We start from the raw sequence: 23966 nt of genomic DNA, 5'->3' as shown, positions 1-23966 counted from the left end.
TATTTTTACAATAGGTATTGTCATTGATAACTGATGATTACTTTTCATAATATACAATCCGTTTATATATTTTTATTTTTCTCAGGAGAAGTAAAAATGTTCTTAGCTTACACACTAGAAATTAGGAGTCCTATAGTATTTTAATGGACACAACTGAAGTTAATCTTTAGGACAAAAGGTCCTATTGCTTTCATTTACTAATTTATTAAGCAAAAATATAATTTTTTTTCAATGAAGTACACAATCTGAATATTCATAAAATATAAATTTCAAAGGTAAATAACTCATACTATTATGTTAAAAGACAAACTGACCTTTGTGTCACAAACCTATATACTATTATAATGTGGAATGAAGTATAAAACTTTTGCTACTTTAAATATATAGTTTTAATTTTATATACACATTTTTAATTGATCTGAGAGGAAAGAAGAGAGGGAGAGAAACATTGATGTGAGAAACATTGATTGGTTGCCTCCTGTTTGCACCCTCATAGGGAATCAAACACGCAACCTGGTTATGTGCCATAACCGGAAATTGAACCTGCCATCTTTCAGTGTATGGAAAAATGCTCCAAAATCCAACTGAGGCACACTGGCTAGGGCTGCTAATTTGATTTTTTTACTAATTATTTTTTAAAATAGTTCCTGCTATTTGAAAAAGATGACATTAAACAATAATGTCATAAAATAAGAATTTTAAAATTAGAATTCTGAGGCCAAGTTATTCTGCTAGAAAGTTAGAAAAACCTAATATTATACAGAGGGAATAGGGGTTGAGAAGATTGTAAGCGGTAAAAGGAGTCTAATATATGGCGATGAAAGAAGATTTGACTTTGAGTGGTGGGCACACAATTTAATATATAGATGGTGAATCACAGAATTGTATACTTGAATGTACATAATTTTATTAACTAGTCACCCCAATACTTAAAAATATATATAACAGCCCTGACCAGTTTGGCTCAGTGGATAGAGCGTCAACCTGCGGACTGAAGGGTCCCAGGTTCTATTCCAGTCAAGGGCATGTACCTTGGTGCGGGCACATCCCCAGTAGTGGGGTATGCAGGAGGCAGGCAGCTGATCGATGTTTCTCTCTCATTGATGTTTCTAACTCTCTATCCCTCTCCCTTCCTTTCTGTAAAAAAATCAATAAAAAATATGTATATATTTTTAAATATATATATGTATATAACACACCCGGCTGGTGTGGCTTAGTTGTTGAGTGTCGACACACGAACCAGAAGGTCATGGTTCAATTCCCCATCAGGGAACATGCCCGGGTTTCAGGCTCAATCCTCATCACAAGGCATGTAGGAGGCAGGCTATCAAAGATTCTCTATCATCATTGATATTTCTATCTCTCTCCTCTCTCTGAAATCAATAAAAATATATATGTTATATATATATGTGTATATCTAAACAATGGCAACAGACAAAAGATAACATTTTAAGAACACAAGTGGATGACAGACATTTTCTTTCCTTCATGCAATATTTTGGAAGATTCTACCAGAAACTGACAATTAAAATTAAAACTGAGGTACTCTGTTAAAACACTCTGTATATAGTACTTTTCCTCTAATACTCAAAGAATTTACTGATTAGAATTCAATATATAATTAGATAATTCAAACTAACTGTTCCAATATGAGTTTTATCCTACAAATAAAAGACAAAGTGCTCTAACTTATTAGGCCAAAAATGCTTTATTAAATGAAATTACAAATGCTATTACAATTTAAAACCCTAAATGCAACTTAAGAATTTTCCCAGCATTGTTTTATGCTTGTAAGTCAAATATAAGGAAATAATGTATAATCAGAGGCCTAAATTAAATTTTTTTTCTGGCATAACAAATTCCAACAAAATTATAAGTTCTGTCTATTCTAACAAAAATATTTACCACTATGTACTTTAGAAATGTAAAAACAAAATACAGAAATCAGCACCACATAAATACTAACTAAACAGAAGCAAAAGTGAAAACAGAATGCAGTGCAAGCCAGCAAACCCTTACTGCCAGATTGAAATAAGAAGGATATTCTAATAGTTGGTAGGAATACCTGATGTGCCAATATTCTATGTGGGATGTTTGTTTTTTGTTCTTTAAAAAGATTTGAATTTCATGACAAACAAACATCTCATTTTAAAATAAAGCAAAATTTTAGGCACAAAAGTGTTCTGTATTCTGAATTTGCCTTTTGGTGAATGCTACTACCACTTTGGTCCTTGAGACAGAGGTTACTTGTCAGCTACGTAACCATCAATGAAAGTGCACGAAGAGAACATGAATGAGTTAAGTTTGATACAGCTGACAATAAACTGCACAAGTGGTACTTTAGCATAAGTGAGAGTCTGAATTTAAAATACAATTTTCTATAAATGAAAGAAACTGTTTTACAGTTTCTAGAATGATTGGTTTCTTAATTCAAAATGATTATCTGAATCAGAATACAGTATATTGTCACAATGGGACATGCATTGCAACATTAGAGTGATCTGATATATATATCATGGAGAGTAAAGTGAAAAATGTCCTCAATCTTTTATCTTAGAAACAGAAGACCAGCATTTTGTTATTTGATATTTTCTGGTATTAAGATTTGATCTGATATTATGTACTAAGAGGCTATCCCACCTTTAGTAAAATTATTTTCAATATTATAAGCCTATAAGCCACATACATATAATATGAAGTTTATTTTACACAGTACCTCTTAAGGAAAATAGTGAGATCATCAAACATGGGAGTAAATAATAAATGTGGCATCCAAGCCATACTTTCTGGGTAAGTAACAAACATTTCAAAAATTTTCCCACAACCAGAGGTGTGCTTAAAGGGATAGCTAACCTGATTCGGAATCACTGCTGTCTGAAGAAACTGAACCACTGCTACTACTTTCAGACTCTGACGAACTGCTGCTACTGTCAGTCAATCGGGAACCAATTCCAACAACAGCTGTGGATGATGGCGTTTTCTTAGCTACAAAATTAAGGAAACACATTGAAATGCCGGTAAGTGTCCCCCCAAAATGTATACACACTTTAATAGCTAATAGCTCAATTTTGAAAATGAAATGTATTTTAATAAACACAGCCTATATAATTATTCAAAGTGTGTATATACATTTTTGGGGGACACCCCATAGTCACAGGAACATTTGAAAATGACCACCTACATTTTGTTTGGCATTTTCTGGAATTTAACTGATTATTGACATCCAGTAATCGCTTTTCTAACTCCTGTTTTTTCTGTGCATGAAATTCTTCATTTGACTTCATTATTTTCTTACCTGTGTGATATAGGACAAAAGTAAAAGAGTGAGCAAACTTAAAACTACCGAACATCAGAATGATATCTACTCACATATAGAAATACCTACCACGAGGTTTTAGTGGTCTTTTTCTTAGACATGCAGCGACATATTTTTCTAGCTCTCTCAGTGTTGTTGTTTTCAGTGTTTCAAAGTCTATCTCTATCTCCTCATGGTTGGAATTTCTCAGTGAAGGTTCTCTTGAATGTATTATATGAACGACTTTTTCAAGTTTTTCTCCAGGGAGTTTGTTTATATCCAAACTTAACCGCCTTTTCTCATCATGGCTCATAGGTTTAGCATTATCTTCATCCTCATATTTCAGAGCCAACACTGGTTGTTGCCTCTTCTTTGGCTCACTGCAACAAAAATTAAATTTAGTCAAATCTATTTTACAATATAAAAGCCTAAGTGACTGTTACAACCGAACAACAGGTCAACCAGTCACTATGATGTGCACTGACCACCAGGGGGCACACACTCAACGCAGGAACTGCTCCCTGGTGGTCAGTGCGCTCCAATAGCCAAACTCCATGGCCAGGCAATCTCCTGCGGTCCCTCCCCCAGTGGTCCTCCCCCCAAGCCGGCTGGCCAACCTCCCACAGTCCCTCTCCCCCTGGATGGCAGGCCCCGATCGGATCGGCCTGGACCTGATCGGGACCCGGCAAGATGGCCCTGATAGGCCCTGATGGCCAGTGAGGCCTAGGGAACCCACCAGTGAATGAATTCATGCACCCAGCCTTTAGTTTTACATATTCTTTTAATAAGGCATCATGAAAGATACTTACTTGATCTTGGATTTCTCCTTTGATTTCATTTGCTTAAACTTCTTTTTTGGATTTTCATCTGTGTTATTAACCTTTTCTTTTTTCTTTTCCTGTTTAGATTTGTCATTTTTTTTCTTTAGCTTATGGTGTGGTACTTGGGATAGAACCTGCAGTTGCTGATGAACAGCTTTTATCTGATAAAGGAAAAATTCAATAATAATTAAATAAATTAAAGACACTAGAAAAAGATGCACCCAAAAGTCAAGAGTATCCTTCACATTATATTTTAAATTCATTTAATATAATATAACTTTTCTCTTGGGTTCTAATTTCATTTCATGAATTCATTATATTGAATTACAAACACTATTTATCATGTGCTCACCCCATAAACTTAAATATTCATCTAAATGAGACCAAGAATAATTAATATTTCAGGTAGTCTTAAGTTTTAAATAATTGATTTTTCAGGCTTTAGCTTAGAGCAGCTTAAAATTTATCATAAGAGGTAGCAAATATTAAAGATATCATCCATAAAATATCTCTGATTATGATACAGTATAAACCATATCAAAGCAAATTAGCTCACTGTGGTTAAAAATATAAATAGCCCTGGCTGGTTTGGCTAACTGGATAGAGTGTTGGCCTGAAGACTGAAGGTTCCTGGGTTTGATTCCTGGTCAGGGCACATGCCTGGGTTGTGGGCTCGATTCCCTGAAGGGGCTGTACAGGAGGCAGCCGATCAATGACTCTCTCATCATTGATGTTTCTCTCTCTGTCTCTCTCTTTAGCTCCCCCTTAGTCTCTGAAATCAATAAAAATATATTTTAAATAAAATAAATAAAATAAAAATATAAATAACAGGATTTTAAGATATTGATATTTTAGTAGAAAAGAATATTAAACATTATAAATGTGTCAATAGGTAAATAGAGCTATAGTTGCTAAGTGACCTAGATATAACAGCTTTTAATCTACACAATGGATTTTATAATAGACCAGAGGCCCAGTGCACAAATTCATGCCCTGGTGGGGTCCCTCTGCCAGGCCAGCAATTGGGGCCAATTGGGGCTGGATGGCCAGGGCAGGACCACAGAAGGGCTCCAGTGCATCTCACCCAGTCCCCCAGCAGCAAGCTAACCTACCGGTTGGAATGTCTGCCCCCTGGTGGTCAGTATGCGTCATAGCGACTGATGCTATACCTCAAAAAAAGTTGAACTAATGGTCGAAAGAGTGGTCAGACACTTAGCATATTACACTTTTATTATAAGGAAGGATCAGCAGCAACAGCTCACATAAATACAAAAACTTGTATCAATACACTTAGCTACCTGTTCCTGAATATTTGCAATACACTGAGCTTTTTCATCTTCAGAATCGTCAGAAGAGTTATCTTCAGAGGAAGTTTCAGTACTGCTTTCTCTACCAAGAGGCTTTGTGGTATCTGTTTTGATATTATATACAGGCTTACTCTCAACAGGTTCATCTGGGATCTTTGCAAAATGCATTTCAAAAACATCCTATAATGGAAAATTAGACTGTTAAGTTTTTCTGTATGTTTTATTTAATGCAGCACTGTCCCTTTTAACAAAAGCTACATTTTGGTGTCATATTTTTATGACAATCTGGTTTTCCTTGTGGTCATCATTTTGTAATATATACATTTATCAGTTCGTTATGTGTACAACTTAAAACATATAGTGTTACATGCCAATTATATCTCTATAAAACTAGATAACAATTATCAGAAGAAGAAATATAAGACTCAAGCTTACCCTCCAGCCAACCATAGTAACATTTCTCACTTTTTTCAGGTAAGGTAGACCAAGTTATATTGGGAATCTTCTTTCACAGATCTTCTGTCCTGTGGTTGGTGATCTATCGGTCTACTGCTTCCCAATAGTTCAGCCTCAAAAGTCCTTAGGTCTTTCCGTTAGTGGGACATGGGCTCCAGTGAACCCTATCTCAGATATCTACTATCCTCTCTTCACTAACGTCTCCCCAATATCCTCTACATGCTGGGCACTTCATTAAAATATTTGCTACTAAAGGATGCTATACCTCAAAAAATAAACAATCCCACCAATTTAAAAATTGTACTTTACTACTTGGATGTTATTCTTTATCTCTTGAGTTATGGTTCTAAAATTTCCAAACTATATTCAGAGGAAATTCACTTTCAGAGCACAAGTAACAACTTACCTGGAGCATTCTTGCCATTGTCACTACTTCATGATCAGGAGGATTGTATCTGTAGCAATTCATGAACATTAATCTAACATCTGCAGCAAATTCATATGCATCGTTATATTCTTGGTTGTCCATTTTTCTCTAAGTAAATGAAAAAGGATTCATTAGCAGCTCAATAATTACAAGATTCATAAGCAGCTCAATAATTATTTAATCACCTATATTAAGTGGTTAGAATAAGGAACGAGGGCATTGCAAGTAAAAAAAAAAAAAAGAATAGGAACAAAATCACAAAAGCAGGAAAACAAGATGTTTTCAGATAATCTTGGATAGACAAGTTTGATCATAGAAAAGCAGTGAAAAGAGCACCTAAATCTAAGATGTATATTACAACTGTCCTAGGAATGAAGACTTTTAAAAATGAACAGAAAATAAATTATCAGCAAGGGTTCCATTTTTAGGTAGCTACATGTGAAGTATATAGAAGAATGAGGATACAGAGTAGCCAGTTGGGCAGACACTATAAAATAAAAACTACCAACAGACAAGTAAATTCTTTAGACTGCTGGGCAAAATATGTGTATTAACGAACAATTCATAAACAAATGTAAAAGGCTAATAAACAAATGTAACATGCCAGACCTCATTTGTAATTAAAGAAATGCAAAACAAAAGCATGAAATAATTTTTTACCCATCAGATCACTGGACATTGGAATGTGCTCTGACTGGGATCAGAGAATTGAACTCCCTACCTTTTGGTGTACAGGATAACTCCAACCAACTGAGCCATAGTGTCTGAAGCTAAAAAATTACTTTTTTAAAAAAGAATAAAGACAAAATATAACACCTAAGCCTTCGTGGAAGAGCCATAATGTTTGCACTTTTGTGAAAAGAAAAAAATTGAGATGAAAAAGTAAGGTGAAAAAAATGAGGGTAAACACAAAATTTAGTAACATGTTAATAAAATCCAAGTTGATGATACAAAATAAAATAAAACTGTGTGTTAAATAAAAACCAATCTTCCAGACCAGTGATTTTTCAGCCAGTGTTCGGAGGCACACTAGTGTACCACAAGATTTTAAAAAATATATATTTTATTAATTTTTTACAGAGAGAAAGGGAGAGGGATAGAGATAGAGAGTTAGAAACATTGATGAGAGAGAAACATCAATCAGCTGCCTCCTGCACACCCCCTTCTGGGGATGTGCCCACAACCAAGGTACATGTCCTTGACGGGAATCGAACATGGGACCGTTTAGGCCCTAACCGGTTTGACTCAGTGGATAGAGCGTCGGTCTGCGAACTGAAAGGTCCCAGGTTCGATTCCAGTCAAGGGCATGTACCTTGGTTGCGGGCACATCCCCAGTGGGGAGTGTGCAGGAGGCAGTTGATCGATGTTTCTGACTCTCTATCCTTCTCCCTTCCTCTCTGTAAAAAAAAAATATATATATATTTTAAAAAAAAAGAAAAGAAAGAACATGGGACCCTTTAGTACACAGATTGATGCTCTATCCACTGAGCCAAAGTGGTCAGAGCAGTCACAAGAATTTTTAAAACATACAATACCTAATTACTTATAAGAGGACTGACCTCTTTTCCTTTAGACTGTCAAGTGAAAAAATGACAACAGCTAACACAAGAATAGCCATTGGTATGAATGAATAAAACTCATACCTATTTTTCTTTTGTGAGATTAGCAAAAAATATAGGGCATTTTTGGGGGGCTCAGTTGTTTAGAGCATTGTCCTGTACACCGAAAGGTATGTGCTGATCAGGGCACATACCTAAGTTTTGGGTTCAATCCCTAATTGGGACATACTCATGGGAATCAACCAACTGATTTTTCTCTCTCCCGCTCTCTCTAAAATAAACATATCCTCAGGTGAGGAAAAAAATTATTGAATATATAATGATAATGTTTACAAATAGTAAATGAAAATTCAGGGTACAGTTATATGCTGTAACTCAAATATTATAGGAAAGAACCATAGATATGTTTGGTTAGAAGAAAATAAAAACATAGACTTTTAAATGTTCCCATGATTCATGCCTGGTGGTGAGACTACTGGTGATTTAACTTTTCTTCTTTATCATTTTCTGAATTTAAAATTTCTTTACAAGGACACAATCACTTGTATAATCAGGAAAAGAACTCCCTCCTATTAAGACATTTACCTTGATAGTTCCAAGATCCATTGGATTTTTCACAATATCATAGTAGTTATGGAGTCCCAATGCATTAACATCAACAGGATTATAAAAGGGCCATGCATATGGAAAGTGCTTCTTTGCAAACAGTTCTTTCAGAATCTCACTACAGTGCCTTAATGGTTCGGTTACTTTAACTTTATATTGTTGCTGAGAATTCGGCAAAACATTCTTCCCCCCACTTTCCTTTACGGGTGGCATTTTTGCTGTTTTTTTCCCTGTAAGTGCTGGGGAAGGTTCACCACTTGCTTTAACTACTAAAGTTGTAGGAGTTGTTGTATCTGCTTTCCTCTTTACACCCTTTGTAACCTAAAGCAAAACAAGTCAACAACAAAACTGTAAGGTGACATTCAGAGCAACAGTTTCTTAAAAAACTAAAGTAAGGATTATCAGCACCAAGTCTCCACATATTAAATATTAGTAAAAGCTATTTTCTCTTTTATAGACAAAATAAGTAATTTACATATTTTCTTCCCACACCCCAAGAATTCTCTTGTGCAAACCTTTGAGACCAATGAAAAATAGAAGAAAAAACTGATTTCAGTTTTTGAATACCTGAAATCAGCTGGAGTGTATGCATTTTAAAGTATAGACATCACAACAATCAAACATACACTCAACTATTTTAAAGCTACAGTAAACTTACCTGGGCCACTGTTTGTGAGGTAGAGTTGGGTGGAGCACCTTGTGCCATACTTAAAGGAGTAGATGTTTCAGGAAATATAAAGGGACTCACTTGCTGCTTAAATACTTTTTCTGATCCTTTCAGAGACTGTTTTTCTTTAACAGAAGAAACTGCTACATTCTGTTGAGTGCCTGGTAAAGTGTGAACCGATATTTGAGTAAAATATAAAACTAAGATATTTTTCTCTTAGTATTTTAAATTAATTCATTTAATTCAACTTTTTAGCAATATAAACATGGCACATTCCCACTCCCCCTTTAAACCCTCACACACACACACCTTTGAATAGTGTTAGAACCAATTTAGATTTAGCAAAGACTTCAAAACCTGTTATTAATGGTGGGCTTATAAATTTTACTCAAAAAGATGTGTAACATAAACTCAGACTAACAGACAGGTGGTAGTAAACACAAGCAAAAATTTCAGACTTCTTGGAGACACACACACACACACACACACACACACACACACACACACACTCATATATATGAAAGAGAAAGAGAACATAAACCTCTGGCTTACCTTTCTTTATTCTTTCCTTACCACCCACAACTTGTTCTACTTTTGGCATCTGTAATAATTTCTGTTTAAATAAATTCTCTAGAGCTTGTACCATAAGAACAATGTCATCTCCAGGCTACAAAATATATAAAATATGCCATAAGGTTACACAGTATGGTCACTGTACCAAGTACTTCTTAATAGTACTTAAATCCATTGGGTTTTTTAATAACGGTATATTAATCCAATGGTTTTCAAGAAGACATTACAAATATTAGTACCAAGTTTCTATAAGTCAGGCTATCTTATAGAAGGTAGTAACAGCACTCTTTGTCTATCACTTCTAAATTAAGTTTAGAAAAAAAGTGTAGGAGCTCATATTTTAAATTCTAACATTCTACCCCTTTAATTCTAAAAAGGACCCAAGATGCCTTCTGAGCATTAGAGTTACAACTCAACCAATCCCACTAATATGAAAGGTATTAGAAATTAAAATTTCTACCTCACAAATAGGTTACAAAACTTATTCATGGATATGCAAATTATTTGACTTGTCCCAATTCAGTTTTCAGTTAACTAAACAATAAAATGACATTATTGAACTCAATTTTAAATCCTAACTACTTTGCTTTGCTTTACTTCACTATTGAGGGGGGAAAAACCCTCAAATAAATTACAAAGCAAAAGTCTAAAGCTTAGAACACTTATTTCTAAGATAGGGAGCTCAGGAGAATTACTGAACTTTATTTTTAAATGTTCAATATGAAATTGTTAACAATGGGGAATTGTTAAATTAAAATGAAATTACCAAGGGTACTTTGTATCAATGGTTCTGAATTTTAAAAAAATGACATTGGCTAATAGTCTTAAATCTTTTAAACATATAAAGAGGCACTAATAATTACCTTGGGAAGCAAATAAAAATCTTTATTACCTTTCTGTGTCACTAGTGATTCTGAATAAATAGAACTAAGTTTAAAAATGATTAGATATCACAGAAAAGTTAGGAATCCAATTTCATGGATGAAATGTAAAGATCGTGTTCAAAATGACCACATATATTATCAAAAAGCTAATGCATTAACAGATGCAAATACTACTACTGGGATATAACAGAGAATGTGTCTGATCCTAAATTTGTCATGAAGTTTGTAACTTGTTTAGCGTCTTAGATTATGGCCAGGGATTCACAACATGAAAATCTAAACAAGATTAGTATATAATGAGGTTTATCGTTTTATAATTAAAATGGCAGAAGTGCATTGGAGAATATTTTGAAATAATACTTTACTCACAAAAGCCAGCTATCATTGGCATTTCATTTTTAAAAGCATAAGTCATTACAGCTATTCAGAAAAAAAATATAGCAAATAGATTGAACAAATATTGATAGGTAAAAATTAGGAAAACTGGTAAAAAAAAATCATTATCCTTAAAAGTACATAAAATACCCCAAATCAAGACTTGATATCTGAAATTAGCTCACTTGTTTATAAGGTTAATTATAAACAATACATTCTCCTATATGTAACAGCATAGAATTAGCAAGTGTAAGGCTTATGTACCTTGTTGTATAGATAACAATTCGAGAACATCGTTCTGAAGTCTTCGATGCATTCTGAAGCCTGCACGTAATACTTATTTTCCAAGCGCTTTTTAATTGTGCTTAAATCCATTGGGTTTTTGATAATGGTGTAATAATCCTATAGTTTTCAAAAAGACATTACAAATGAAAGTATTAATGAATGAACTACAACAATTGGAATACAAAGAAATTTAAGGAATGCCATAATCTGGAAACCAAGACCATCAGTTATGAGAAGAAAGTCTGATTGCCATGGCATTATTTTTCAGAGGGGGAAAAAAATCATTAAAAATAACAAACACAAGAATGTAAAAGTAGAATCATACTGGAATATAAAAAGAGCATGAAGAAAAATAAATTAGTATTTATCAACTCTGAGAGATCCAGAGTGTAATCCCAGTTCCATGATTTACTATTTTACATATTACTTAGCCATCCTACCTAATAAAATGATAATATGCAAATTAACCATCACTCTGCTACACCCATAAGCCACGCCCACCAGCCAATCAGGAGCAAATATGCAAATAAATCCAACCAAGATGGCTACAGCCACAGAGAGCAGGAGGGAGGCTTGCGTTTCCCAGGCAATGGAGGAAGCCAAGCTTTCCGCCTGCCCTTGCCTGCCCAGGCTTCCACTTAAGGCTACAAAGTTTCAATTATAGAAGGTAAACAAATTCCAACAGAAATGGTGGCAGCCATGGAGCTGGAAAGAGCAGGAGGCTAGGGTTGCCCCCGGCAATGGAAGAAGCAAAGCTTTCCACACACCCTGTAGCTTAAGGCTACAAAGTTTCAGTTATAGAAGATACATAAACCCCAATAGAAATGGCTGCAGCCACAGAGAGAGCAGAAGGCTCGGCTCCCCTCAAGGCTACAAAGTTTCAATTGTAGAAGATAAATAAACCCCAGTTACCAGGGCCTTTGCTTGGGTCTCCAGGGGGCGTGGCTGGCCTGAAAACCACCACAGGCCCCTCACCCAGGCTGCCCCATGCCCCAAGGGAACCCCCACCCTGATCCAGGACATCCTTCTGGGCAAACCAGCCGGCCCCCACCTGTGCACCAGGCCTCTATCCTATCTAATAAAAGAGTAATATGCAGATTGACCATCACTCCAACAAACAAGATTGCTGCTCCCATGTGGTCAAAGATCCTGCCCCCATGTGGACACAAGATGGCCAGCATGGGAGGGCAGTTGGGAGGGACCAGGATGGCAGAGGAGGGAAGTTGGGGGTGACTGGGGATGCAGAGAAGGGCAGATTGGGGGGAGGGGGGGGAGAGACCCAGGCCTGCAGTGGAGAGCAGTTGGGGGGGTCCAGGCCTGCAGGGGAGGGCAGTTAGGGGTCACCAGGCCGGCAGAGGAGGGAAGTTGGGGATGACTGGGCCTGCAGGGGAGGGCAGTTATGGGGGACCCAGGCCTGCAGGGGAGAGCAGTTAGGGGGGACCAGGCCTGCAGGGGTCGGCAGTTAGGGGAAAACATGCTGGCAGGGGAGTGGTTAGGGCAGTGATGGGCAACCTTTTGAGCTTGGTGTGTCAAACTTTGCCAAAAAACTGAGCATAACTCGGGTAGTGTGGCACTTTGAGGAAAAAACATTATTTCGCAAATGTTTCATCCTCAGGAGCAGCAAATGTTTCATCCTCGGCATGCAGCCACTGAGGTGGCCGCGTGTCATCAGAAATGGCTCAAGGGGTCCCAGATTGGAGAGGGTGCAGGCTGTGCTGAGGGACACCCCCTCCCCCCATGCATGAATTTCATGCACCGGGCCGCTAGTTCTGTTATAAGATGGCTAAAAATTCCTAAAGTTGAGTTCTATTTGTGATGCAACAATCTGCCAGGAACTGTCAAGACCGACATTCATGACACCCCATATTAAAAAGTCAAGTGACGCCCTAGATGTTTTGGCTTAGTGGATAGAGCATCAGCCTGCTCTATTGGTTCCCAGTTCAGTTCTGGTCAAGGGCACGTATCTCAGTTGCAGGCAACCAATCAATATGTCTCCCTCACATCAATGTTTCTCTCTCTGTCTTTTCCCCACCCCTCCCTACCACTCTCTCTGAAAATCAATGGAAAAATATACTTGGATGAGGAGTAACAAAATAAAAGTCAAGTGACATAAGCTATAACAAGAAAGCATGTACTATAATTTAACACAAACTACTAAAACGATAATTTCAATACTCAAGAAAAATGAGCTTTGTTGTTTAGGAAAAAATACTTATTGGGGTATTCTTTAGTGGTGCTGAATAAAGGAAGGGGGAGGTGGGGAACCTGATTGGCCCTGATTGCCGGCCATGCCTAGGGACGGGCCTCTGATATTTTATAATATTAAAGACTAGATTTTTTTGTTTCAGAGATTTACACGGTTTTCTTTTGCTTTAAATAAAACCTAATATAATTAGTTATAAGACATACTTACAGGCAACTCTAGTTTCACGGCATCCACAGGCTGCTGAAAAGGCCAGGAAAAACTATGCTTCCATAAAGCCTTCAAGACAACTTTTTGTAGATATTGCAGTTGATTTGTCAATCTCCCATTTTTCTTAGTATTTATATACTCTGGTGGTGGCGGGTTAATAATAGCTATTTGTCTACTTGGCAGAGACATTCTTAATTGCTTCAAATCCTGATATTCTAATGTCTACAAGTACATGTCCTGAAAAATAAAACAAAGGAATTACTTTCAAATGGTTCTATAGGAACTGAAAGTATTATTCAAGAATAACAGAAAATAAACAAATCGGACTGCATCAAAATAAAAGTCTTCTGTACAGCAAAAGCAACCATCAACAAAACAAAAAGAAAGCCCAACATATGGGAGAACATATTTGGCAATGATACATCTGGTATAGGATTAATATCCAATATATATAAGGAAGTCACGCAACTTAACAAAAGGAAGACAAACAATCCAATTAAAAAATGGATGCCCTAGCCTGTTTGGCTCAGTGGATAGAGCATTGGCCTGTGGACTGGGAGGTCCCATGTTTGATTCCGGCCAAGGGCACATACATGCCGGGTTGTGGGCTCGATCCCCACTAGGGGGCGTGCAGGAGGCAGCCAATCAATGATTCTCTCTCATCATTGATGTTTCTATCTCTTCCTCTCTGAAATCAATAAAGTATATTTTAAAAATAAAAAATATTCTTTAAAAAATGGGCAAAGTACCTAAATAGTCACTTCTCCAAAGTGAACATAGCCAAGAGACTTATAAAAAAATGCTTAAAGTCACTGGTCATCAGAGAGATACAAATTAAAACAATGAGGAATCACCTCACACCTGTCAGAAAGGCTGCCTTCAACAAATGACAAGTGCTGGCGAGGATGTGGAGAAAAGGGAACCCTAGTAGTACAATGCTGGTGGGAATGCAGACTGGTACAACTATTATGGAAGACAGTATGGAGTTTCCTAAAAAAATTAAAGATGGAACTGCCATTTGGCCCAGTGATCTCACTTATAGGAATATATCCTAAGGAACCCAAGACACCAATCAGAAAGAATGTGTGTACCCTTGTCATAGCAGCACAATTTACAATAGCTAAGATCTGGAAACAGCCCAAGTGCCTGTCACTAGATGAGTGTATAAAAAGCTGTGGTACATTTATACCATGGAATACTATGCAGCAGTGAAAAAGAAGAACCTCTTGAGACAGCATGGAGGGATCTGGAGACTATCATGCTAAGTAAAATAAATCAGTCAGAGAAAGACAAATATAACATGATCTTACTCATATGTGGAATCTAAGTAACAAAATAAACTGATGAACGGAGTGGATCCAGAGACATGGAAACATGGAACAGAGTGCAGAATCTTGGAGGGAAGGAGAGAGTGGGTGGGTGGGAAGGAGGGAGGTAATCAACAAGGACCTTGTATGCATATATGCATGGCCCATGGATGCAAACAATGGGGTGGTTGAGGGCTTGGGGGTAGAGGAGATGGGGTGGGCTAGAGGGGGTAGATGCGGGGGGGGGGGGGGGGGGAATGGGATATATGTAATACTTTCAACAACAAAGATTTAAAATATAAAAATAAAATAAAATGGTTCTATAGGACTGAAAGTATATTTAAGAGTAACAGCTATTGTACTTTAAAGCACATAATGCTTTTTAAAAACCAAATGATAAATGAATCCATTTTTAAACAAATACAAACCTTTTTCTATATAAGTACTAGAAGTTGTTTCATTATGTATGCCTTAGTTTTGGATGATTTAGGTTATTTCAATCTTTCACAGTATTTCTGCTTTTCTAAGACAAAAATTGATGTCTTAGCAGGAAAAGTCTGTAAGTTTCTGGAAAAATAAAATAGGAGGTGAAGTCAAAAATAATATTCATATATAGTTATTCTACAATTATTAGTTCAATGTAGGGGAAATGGCAAAAATAAAGGATTTTCTGGCTAATTTAAATAAAATGATTTTAAAACAATTATTAGAAAAACATGTTAAAATGCTAACTTTTTAGTGCATATTGCTACATCTAAAATAAAAGTTTAAAACTTCATGAGTATTTCAGAAAGACAGGATCTAATGTAACAGTAAGCATTGTTACTTTATGGATCAGAGAACAAAGGGATTACACCAAGTATATTAGCAAAATGAAAAGTATGATTATCATATAAAGTGTTCATTTTTAGAGATCAGTGTTACATTTAAGCCAACATCTTTGTTTGCATTAATGTGGTGTTAGTTCTCAATTTCTTTTTAATTGTGGTAAAATACATATAACATAAAATTTACCATCTGAACCATTTTTAAGAGTACGGTACAATAGTGTTAAATACATTCATATTTTTGACCAACTATTTTCCAGAACTTTATCATCTTGTGAAACAAATTATACCTATTAAACAACTCCTCTTTCTCCACCCTCCCTAACCTCTTGCAAACATTCTATTTGCTGTTTCTATGAATTTGATTACTCCAGGTATCTCATGAGTGGAATCATACAGTATTTATCTTTTTGTGACTGCCTTATCTTAGGATAATGCTCTCAAGCTTCAACTATATTGTAGCTTATGTTAAAATGTTCTTCATTTTATCAAGTTCAACTGTATGTTTGTACTATATTTTGTTTATCCATTCATTGATGGACACTTTGGGCCACCTCTTGCCTATTAAGAAGTGTTGTGAGCATGAGTGCATTAATATTTCTTCAGAACCCTGCTTTTAGAAATGTGTAACTGGAATTTCTAGATCATATGGTACTTCTATTTTTTTTTTGTTTTGAGGAATTGCAAAGTGTTTTCCTTAAGTGGCAGCATCATTTTACATTCCCAACATTCAACAGCGTTCCAGTTCCTCATCTGCATATCATTTGTTATTTTCTGAATTTTTTGTTTAAAAGTAGCCATTCTAATGGATGTGAGCTTTGTCAATCACTTTGAAAATAGCACTGCCCAGGCCCCAACCTCTGGAGGTGGGACTTGAAAATCAGTTTTGTTTACTTGATTTTTAAACTTTGGTGTTTTTGCCCTGGCTGGAGTGGCTCAGTTGATTAGTGTCATCGTGTACACTGAAAGGTCTCAGGTTTGATCCCTAGTCAGGGTGTATAGGAGAGGCAACCAATTGGATGTCTCTCTCCCTCTCCTCTCCTCTCTAAAAAGTTTCTTGGTGTCTCTGATGTGTAGCCAGGATTAAGAACCACTACCACTACATTAACTTGGAGGTGATTACCAATCGTATAGTTTACTTCATCTTATGATTTGACTTTTCTCATATACACACACACTGATATTCTAAAATATCACAACTGAAAATGGCTCTTGCTCAGCTGGTGTGCCTCACTGGTTGAGCATTGACCTATCATGGTTCAATTCCCAATCAGGGCACATGCCCAGGTTGTGGGCTTGATCCCCATTGGGGGAGGGGGACATGCAGGAGGCAGCTGATCAATAATTGATGTTTCTATCTCTCTGCTTCCTCTCTAAAATAAAACATTAAAAAAATGGCTCTTATCCTGGCGTTTTAATTATTTAAAGCTAGACTACCTTTTGAGTGTCCCAATTACAAAGATAACCACTATGACTTCTATCATCATAGATTAAAGTTTATTGACTGTTTTAAAACTTTATAGTTTTGCTGTGCATTATGTTGTGTCTGGCTTCCTTTCATCGATGTTGTTTGTGAGATTTAGCCACATATTTACCTATGTTGTCTGTTCATTTTCATTGCTGTATGGTATTCTACTACAGAATTATCATCCATCCATTCCTATTGGGACCTTTGTGTTGTTTCCAAATAATTGACTATGACAATTAATGCTGTTGTGAACATGCATATCATGCATATGTGCAACATTATGTTGTGTATTAACCCAGAAGTAAAATAGTTGAATCACAGATTATGTGTATGTTCAACTAAAGAGAAACTGCTGAAAATTAAGACATAATAACCAAACTCAAGTTATTCTATATTAAATATTTGCAATAAGCTACTAAATATATTTTGGAGACTAGGGAAATTTAGGGATTTTTTTCATTTTAATAAGTATGAGAATGATATGGTGATTACATAGGGAAAATGTTTAAATGTATGCTCAAAAAATTGGTGTGAATAGTCACACCTGTATAGTATGTGCTAAATGTTTTTTTCGGAAAACCCTATATAGACAAACAAAGATGACTCTCTCTATATATATTTCCCTATGTTAAAAATTTTTAATAATAAAGTGTACTGTGATGGAGGCTACAAATGGACTGGCCAAGAACAACAGCTGATAATTATCATTGGGCAAAAGAATAGCTAATATTGGTAATCTGATCTTTTCAAAGTAAATGTTGTGCATTGTTTGGCTAGAGGTCCTGATTTCTAATGTGAGGTAAGCTCTCTGTACAGCAACAGAAGACTATAAATTGGTCCCTTTATAAAATATTATTTGCAATTATCCCAGTCTTACTGTTCTAAGTATTTTCTGTTTATTCCCAATATTTCTTATAAAGAACTTATGTGTGCCCAACTGGTTTGGCTTAACGGTTGAACTTCGACCTATGAACCGGTTGATTCCTAGTCAGGCACTTGCCTAGATTTCAGGCTCCACCCCCAGTGGGAGGCATGCAGGAGACAGCTGATTGATTTTCTCACTTCATTGATGTTTCTCTCCCTCTCCCTTTCTGTCTCTGAAATAAATAAATAATAATAATAATAAATAATAATAATAATATATACAAACTCATGTGGCTTTTTATGATACTTGGCAAATTTATGTGTTAGCTACCAATTTCACTTTTTTTTTTAACTGTCTCTAAAGCCTTTATTATTTTTATTAACAGGAAACTAGAAAATGCCAACATAATGGCTCAGCAACACAGACCAAGAGATTTTCACCTTATCTTGACATAATGGTGGGTCATGTTCAGTTGCAAGGTATCAGAAATAGTATCATTCATTTAAATAGTTTGGTTGTCTCTAAAATCACTTATACTCCAGCATGCTAAAGTATGGAGTTACAAATATTCTGGCTAGTATGTATAAACCAGGACTATCTTGTGGGTATGCAGGGTCACTGTTGTTTCTAATGTTTATGGTGAGTTGTCATTTTATTGTTACTGCTGCTTTCAAAACAGTTTTTTTGCCCATTGATTACAATGTTTCCTTTTCTATTCTTGTTCCCAGTCAACTGGACTCCCTCCTTACTATTAGCAATGTCTTACGTATTTTTTAGAAACTATATGGTTTTTTTTTATAGAACAAGAGTGCCGATCATTACCAGAACTTAATTCATCTTAGAAAAATGTCTCCCCCGCAAAGAAAAAGGTTCTAGGGTGCCACCCTTCCCTTTAATGGCTGCATAATGTCATATGGATGTGGACATATGGATATTATATGCAACATTGCAATGAATACTCATATGTACATTAATGAATATATATGCCACTACCTATTATTACATATATATATATTTGGGGGGAGCTGGTCTATTTCTATTAACAATTTCTGGGGCAATGTTTTTAAATTTTGCTAGATGTTTAATTGTTCTAGTTGATGCCATTAATTGTGTTAGTTGATGCCATTCCAACTTCTAGTTCTACCCACAATGTACAAGAGAAAAGTTTCAAACTTTGAAGAAAAAGAGTCTTCGAGGCGGTTGTGAATATTCCAGTCATTTCTGACAAATACCCATAGATCAAAGATTTCTTGAAATGCATACATAAGCTAAAAATTGTTTCCAAAATGTTCATAGAAACATAAAAGTTCACCTCTAATTCAAAGGCTTCCTCCTTTCAAAAACACCAGGACCAACCAATTTCTTGTGTTTTCCAAGAAAAAAAGTTTTAATTCCTCAATTATTACTACCTCAGTGGTGCAGGTATTAAATTGTGCTGCCCAATATGCATACTGAAGCATCAAGGAATCAAGCTGATAAAAAAAATAATTTAAGTTAACATATCTTGAACCAGGAAGGCTCAATTTTATATAGTTGCATGTTTTGAGGCTTTGAACAAAGCTTGTTTAAAACTATTTTCCATACATTTCAACAAATGGCAGAGAATATGTTATTCTGCTGTGTGGTGGCTCTTCTGGTGGGACCTCATAGTAGATCTTACACATGCAGGAAGGAAGCAGTACAGCATAGAACTAGAGTTTGGCTTTTGAATATCAGATGGTTTAGAGACCAGTAAGGTAAAAAAAAAAAAAAAAAAAAGGTAATCTGCTCTGTGATCAAACACTCTAAATCCTGCATCATCAAATGAGCTGCCTCCAATCCAAGGGAGAAAAAAAGTTTCTTCAAAATAAAATCAGGGCCCAGGCCAGGGAGGCTCAGTTGGTTAGTGTCATCCCCCTAAGCCAAGGTTGTGGGTTCAATCCCTAGCAGGGCACACACAAAACACCAATGAATGCATACATAAATGGAGCAACAAATCAATCTCTCTCCCAAGTCAATTTAAAAAAGAATAAAGAAAGCCCTGGCTGGCTGTGCTCAGCTGATAGAGCATCAGCCTTCGGACTGAAGGGTCCCAGGTTCGATTCCAGCCAAGGGCACATGCTCCGATTTTGGGCTTGATTCCCATTAGGGGGCGTGCAGGAGGCAGCCAATCGATGATTCTCTCTCATTATTGATGTTTCTATCTCTCTCCCTCTCCCTTCCTCTCTGAAATCAATAAAAGTATATTAAAAAATAAAAAATATATATATAAATAAAATGAGGCTTCAATTAAGGTCAAACAGGTAATCTAGAAAATGTATCTTCTTCACAATAATCCAGTCTTCTCATCTGCTCCTCCCTGCAATCTGAGTCCTGTCTAGAACTTTTCTTGGTACTCTAGATAATGACCCCCTTCTGAAGGTCCCTGCTCTCTCTTGATTGGATCTTCAACATTTCTATCCTAACTTATCCTCCCATATAAACTTTCTCAAAACACACACAAAAAAAACTTTCTCAAGTGTCCCTAAAATTCTTCTCTTGATCCTATTGTCTTCTCGTAGCCCCAATCTTCTTTCTTCTGTACCTCACATCAGAACATCCTTAAAAATGGCGTTTTACCCCTACCTCACACTCAACTTTCCCCCACCATTTCTCTAAAACTCCCTTACACTAAGGTTAACACCATACTTAGTTGTTAAATCCAATGGGTTCTTTTTGACCCCTATCTGATTTGACCTCTCAACTACATCTGTCACTAGACTATTGTGACTCTCTTAAAAACTCTTCTCTAGTTTCCAGGATACATTTTCCCCCAGATTCTATTTGTTAAATATTTATAAAGCACTTACAATGAGGCCAAACACTGAGCTAGAAATTGGGGATACAGTCTCTTTACAGAGACTTATAAATAGCCAATTACATGATACATATAATTACTATTATTCTAGAGAAAAGAATGATGCTTAAAAAACACACAAACAAACCCAAAAAACAAACAAACAACAAACAAAACAACAACAACAACAACTCAGCACCAGCAGGTTTGGCTCATTGGATAGAGTATCTGCCTGTGGACCAAAGGGTCTTGGGTTCAATTCCAGTCCTGGGCATGTACCTTGGTTGCAGGATCCCCCCAGCTCAGGGCTCATCGATGTATTTCTCTCACATCAATACTTCTCTTTCTCTCTCTCTAAAAATCAATGGGAAAATGCCCTCTGGTGAGGATTAAAAACAAAATAAAACAGGGTTCTAAGGGAACAAATAGAGGGCCAGAGTGGAATTCGAGATGTTATTCGCTTCATAATCTCGTTTGGCTAATCCATTCATCTTCTCTCCTTTGCACCCTATTTATACTTCATCTACAAACTCCCCGGATATGGTCTCAGTCACCGAAAGATTTCAAATATCTCTACACAAATGACTGACTATAAATGTACATATTCTGAATACTTCTTGTGGCCTGGCCAGCGGTGGTTGAGTATTGGACCTATGAAGTAGGTTACCTTTGGATTCCTGGTCAGGGCATATGCCGGGGTTGCAGGCTCACTCCCCAATGTGGGGTAGGCAGGAGGCAGTTGATCGATCGATCAGAGATTATCTCTCAGCATTGATGCTTCTCTCTCTCTCCATCTCCCTTCCTCTCTGAAATCAATAAAAAAAATATTTTAAAAAAGTACTTACTGTGTTCCTATTCTCCGTCCCCCAAACCATTGGTTTGGTTCGCTCGTCACTTCCCACCTGAACTAATGCAATGGTTTGACTTTTGTTCACACCTCACCTTCATTCCCAACACAGGCCCGACCCCGATTCTGCAACGTTCAACGGGAGTTCAGCTTGTTTCCAAGGGCTTCATGTTAGTGAAACGAATAAAGGAGCCGAGGACAGGAATTTCCCAGATGCTCTTCTCCATAACAAACACAGCACAAATGCCAGCTGCAGCCAGAGCGCCGGACTCTCCCCTGCGCTCCCGAAACGTCAGTGATCGGCACCAGCCGCGCTCCACCGGCCCAGCATCCGCTCCCACGGAGAGGCGGCCGTTGTCCGGCCGGACCCCCAACCTCCTGCCCATCCCAACCTGGCAAAAAAAAAAAAAAAAAAAAAAAAAGCCCCCAAACCGAACCACGGCAACAAACACACGGCCAAGAGAAAAGCCACACGCACACAATTTAAAAGGGACTATCGGCCAACCAGCTTGCACTGGATTGAGGCCCAAGGGAGCCAACTGGCAGCTCACCTGGGCGGCGGGCGGCACGGGCACGGCCCCCCTAACCGCCTCGCCGGGCACACGGTGCTGGTGGGGGAGGGGGCGGCAGGAGGGACGGTTATTCCCCACCCGGGGTCCCAGGGACAGCCGGGGTGCCAGGACAGGGCTCCCCGCACAAGCTCTTACGTCGTGTAAGAAGGATCTTGTCTGATCGTCCCCTTGAGCTTGCACGGGATGAAATGGTGCAGGCAGCGGTCTCTCCTCGGTTCTCCACCAACCGTCGCCGCTTGCTCTTGCCCCGATGGCGGCTGTGAGCGGGCGGGCGGCAGGCGCTTTTATAGGAGCCCTCCCGCGGACGGCCCGCCCATTGGCCCTCGCGCGTCACGTGGGCGGGAGGCGTGCCCGGGGTGTGAGCGCAGCGGCTGCGGCCCGAGTGCAGCCTGAAGGGCCCCACGCCCGGGGCACGTGGAGGCTGAGCGCTCACTGCAGGCCAGGCGCCGAGCCCAGAGCTGGAGGGTCGGGAGCAGGAGCGCCGCCCTGGAGGCATTTACTGTAAAACAGCAGCCCCTGAGGTTGTTTTGGAAGTTCCCGAGTTTGGGCTTGCTGCGTTCTCATCATTGGCACACTTCTCTCCAGCCCTCCCCAAACTTCCCATCTTTTGCATCTAGCCAGAGCTTAATAGGAGGTAGCGGCTGAGGTTGGAGCCGATGTGGATTCACTGAGTTTTATGTTTTCTTTAAATGCTTTTTCATTTGTATTTGAGAAAACAGCTTAAAGTAGTTCATTGAGTTTTAAGTGGCACTTAAGAGCTGTTTCACAACAGCTGCCGGGGGAGAGTGATTTAGTGAACACCTCATAATTTGTGACTGTATTAGAATGTATTTTGCACAGTAGTTGCCTTTTGGGTCCTATTGCAGTGATTCTAAATTCTTAATATATTGATTCCTAGGTGGGGAAAAGGAAGGACAAAAACAGCTGAGGAACTGCCAGATAAGCTGTCAACACCAAGCAACCTCATTTCCTGAAGCTCAAATCTGGGGTCCTCACAGACCTTGGCATACCCTAATTCGGTCGTTTATGTGAGTGGAGGTCCTGGGGACCAAGGGTTCACAAAACAGCAATACACCAGAGGTCACTTAAAGAAAGGGACCTGCAGGCATGTTTACATTAGTAAGGCTCTTCTTATTCAAAACACTGAAAATGGCTGGTTTTAGTAAAAGGAAGGAGTAGAAGGCCTTTATTTCCAAGTAACTCAACGATCAATAAATTTAAACAAATACACCCCATGGAAGAGTCTGTAATAGTGTCAAATTTGATTAGTTTTAGTATTTGCATTCTTGTTTTTGTTGTTTAAAATCTTATTAGGCAGCCGAAACCGGTTTGGCTCAGTGGATAGAGTGTCGGCCTTCGGACTGAAAGGTCCCAGGTTCGGTTCCGGTCAAGGGCGTGTACCTTGGTTTCGGGCACATCCCCGGTGGGGGTTGTGCAGAAGGCAGCTGGTCGATGTTTCTCTATCATCGATGTTTCTAACTCTCTATCCCTCTCTCTTCCTCTCGGTGAAGAGTCAATAGAATATATTTTAAAAAAATAATAAATAAATAAAAAATAAAATAAAATCTTATTATGCAGGGAAAAGAAAGGATTTAGG

At 37.8% G+C, this 23966-nt stretch overlaps 1 protein-coding gene across 1 annotated transcript in view; it reads right to left on the bottom strand.

The window, feature by feature from the left end:
• The window catches only part of BRDT (bromodomain testis associated), a 43979-nt gene extending 21317 nt beyond the window's left edge, over positions 1-22662 (bottom strand). Inside the window, exons 1-13 of the mRNA XM_008154746.3 lie at positions 22505-22662; positions 15404-15542; positions 13669-13905; positions 11235-11372; positions 9691-9805; positions 9130-9299; positions 8451-8792; positions 6286-6414; positions 5415-5603; positions 4105-4277; positions 3386-3675; positions 3182-3295; positions 2854-2985 (exon numbers count right to left, since the gene is read on the bottom strand). Coding sequence (XP_008152968.2) covers positions 2854-2985; positions 3182-3295; positions 3386-3675; positions 4105-4277; positions 5415-5603; positions 6286-6414; positions 8451-8792; positions 9130-9299; positions 9691-9805; positions 11235-11372; positions 13669-13857 — 1981 coding nt within the window. The 5' untranslated portion in view covers positions 13858-13905; positions 15404-15542; positions 22505-22662. The remainder of the gene's footprint in view (positions 1-2853; positions 2986-3181; positions 3296-3385; positions 3676-4104; positions 4278-5414; positions 5604-6285; positions 6415-8450; positions 8793-9129; positions 9300-9690; positions 9806-11234; positions 11373-13668; positions 13906-15403; positions 15543-22504) is intronic.
• Between the last annotated feature and the right edge of the window lie 1304 nt (positions 22663-23966).

The sequence above is a fragment of the Eptesicus fuscus genome, chromosome 9 (genome assembly GCF_027574615.1).
Source record: "Eptesicus fuscus isolate TK198812 chromosome 9, DD_ASM_mEF_20220401, whole genome shotgun sequence".
In the NCBI taxonomy this organism is placed as follows: domain Eukaryota; kingdom Metazoa; phylum Chordata; class Mammalia; order Chiroptera; family Vespertilionidae; genus Eptesicus; species Eptesicus fuscus.
The sequence above is the reverse complement of the archived record's forward strand: the minus strand, read 5'-3'. Positions and strand labels throughout refer to the sequence as shown.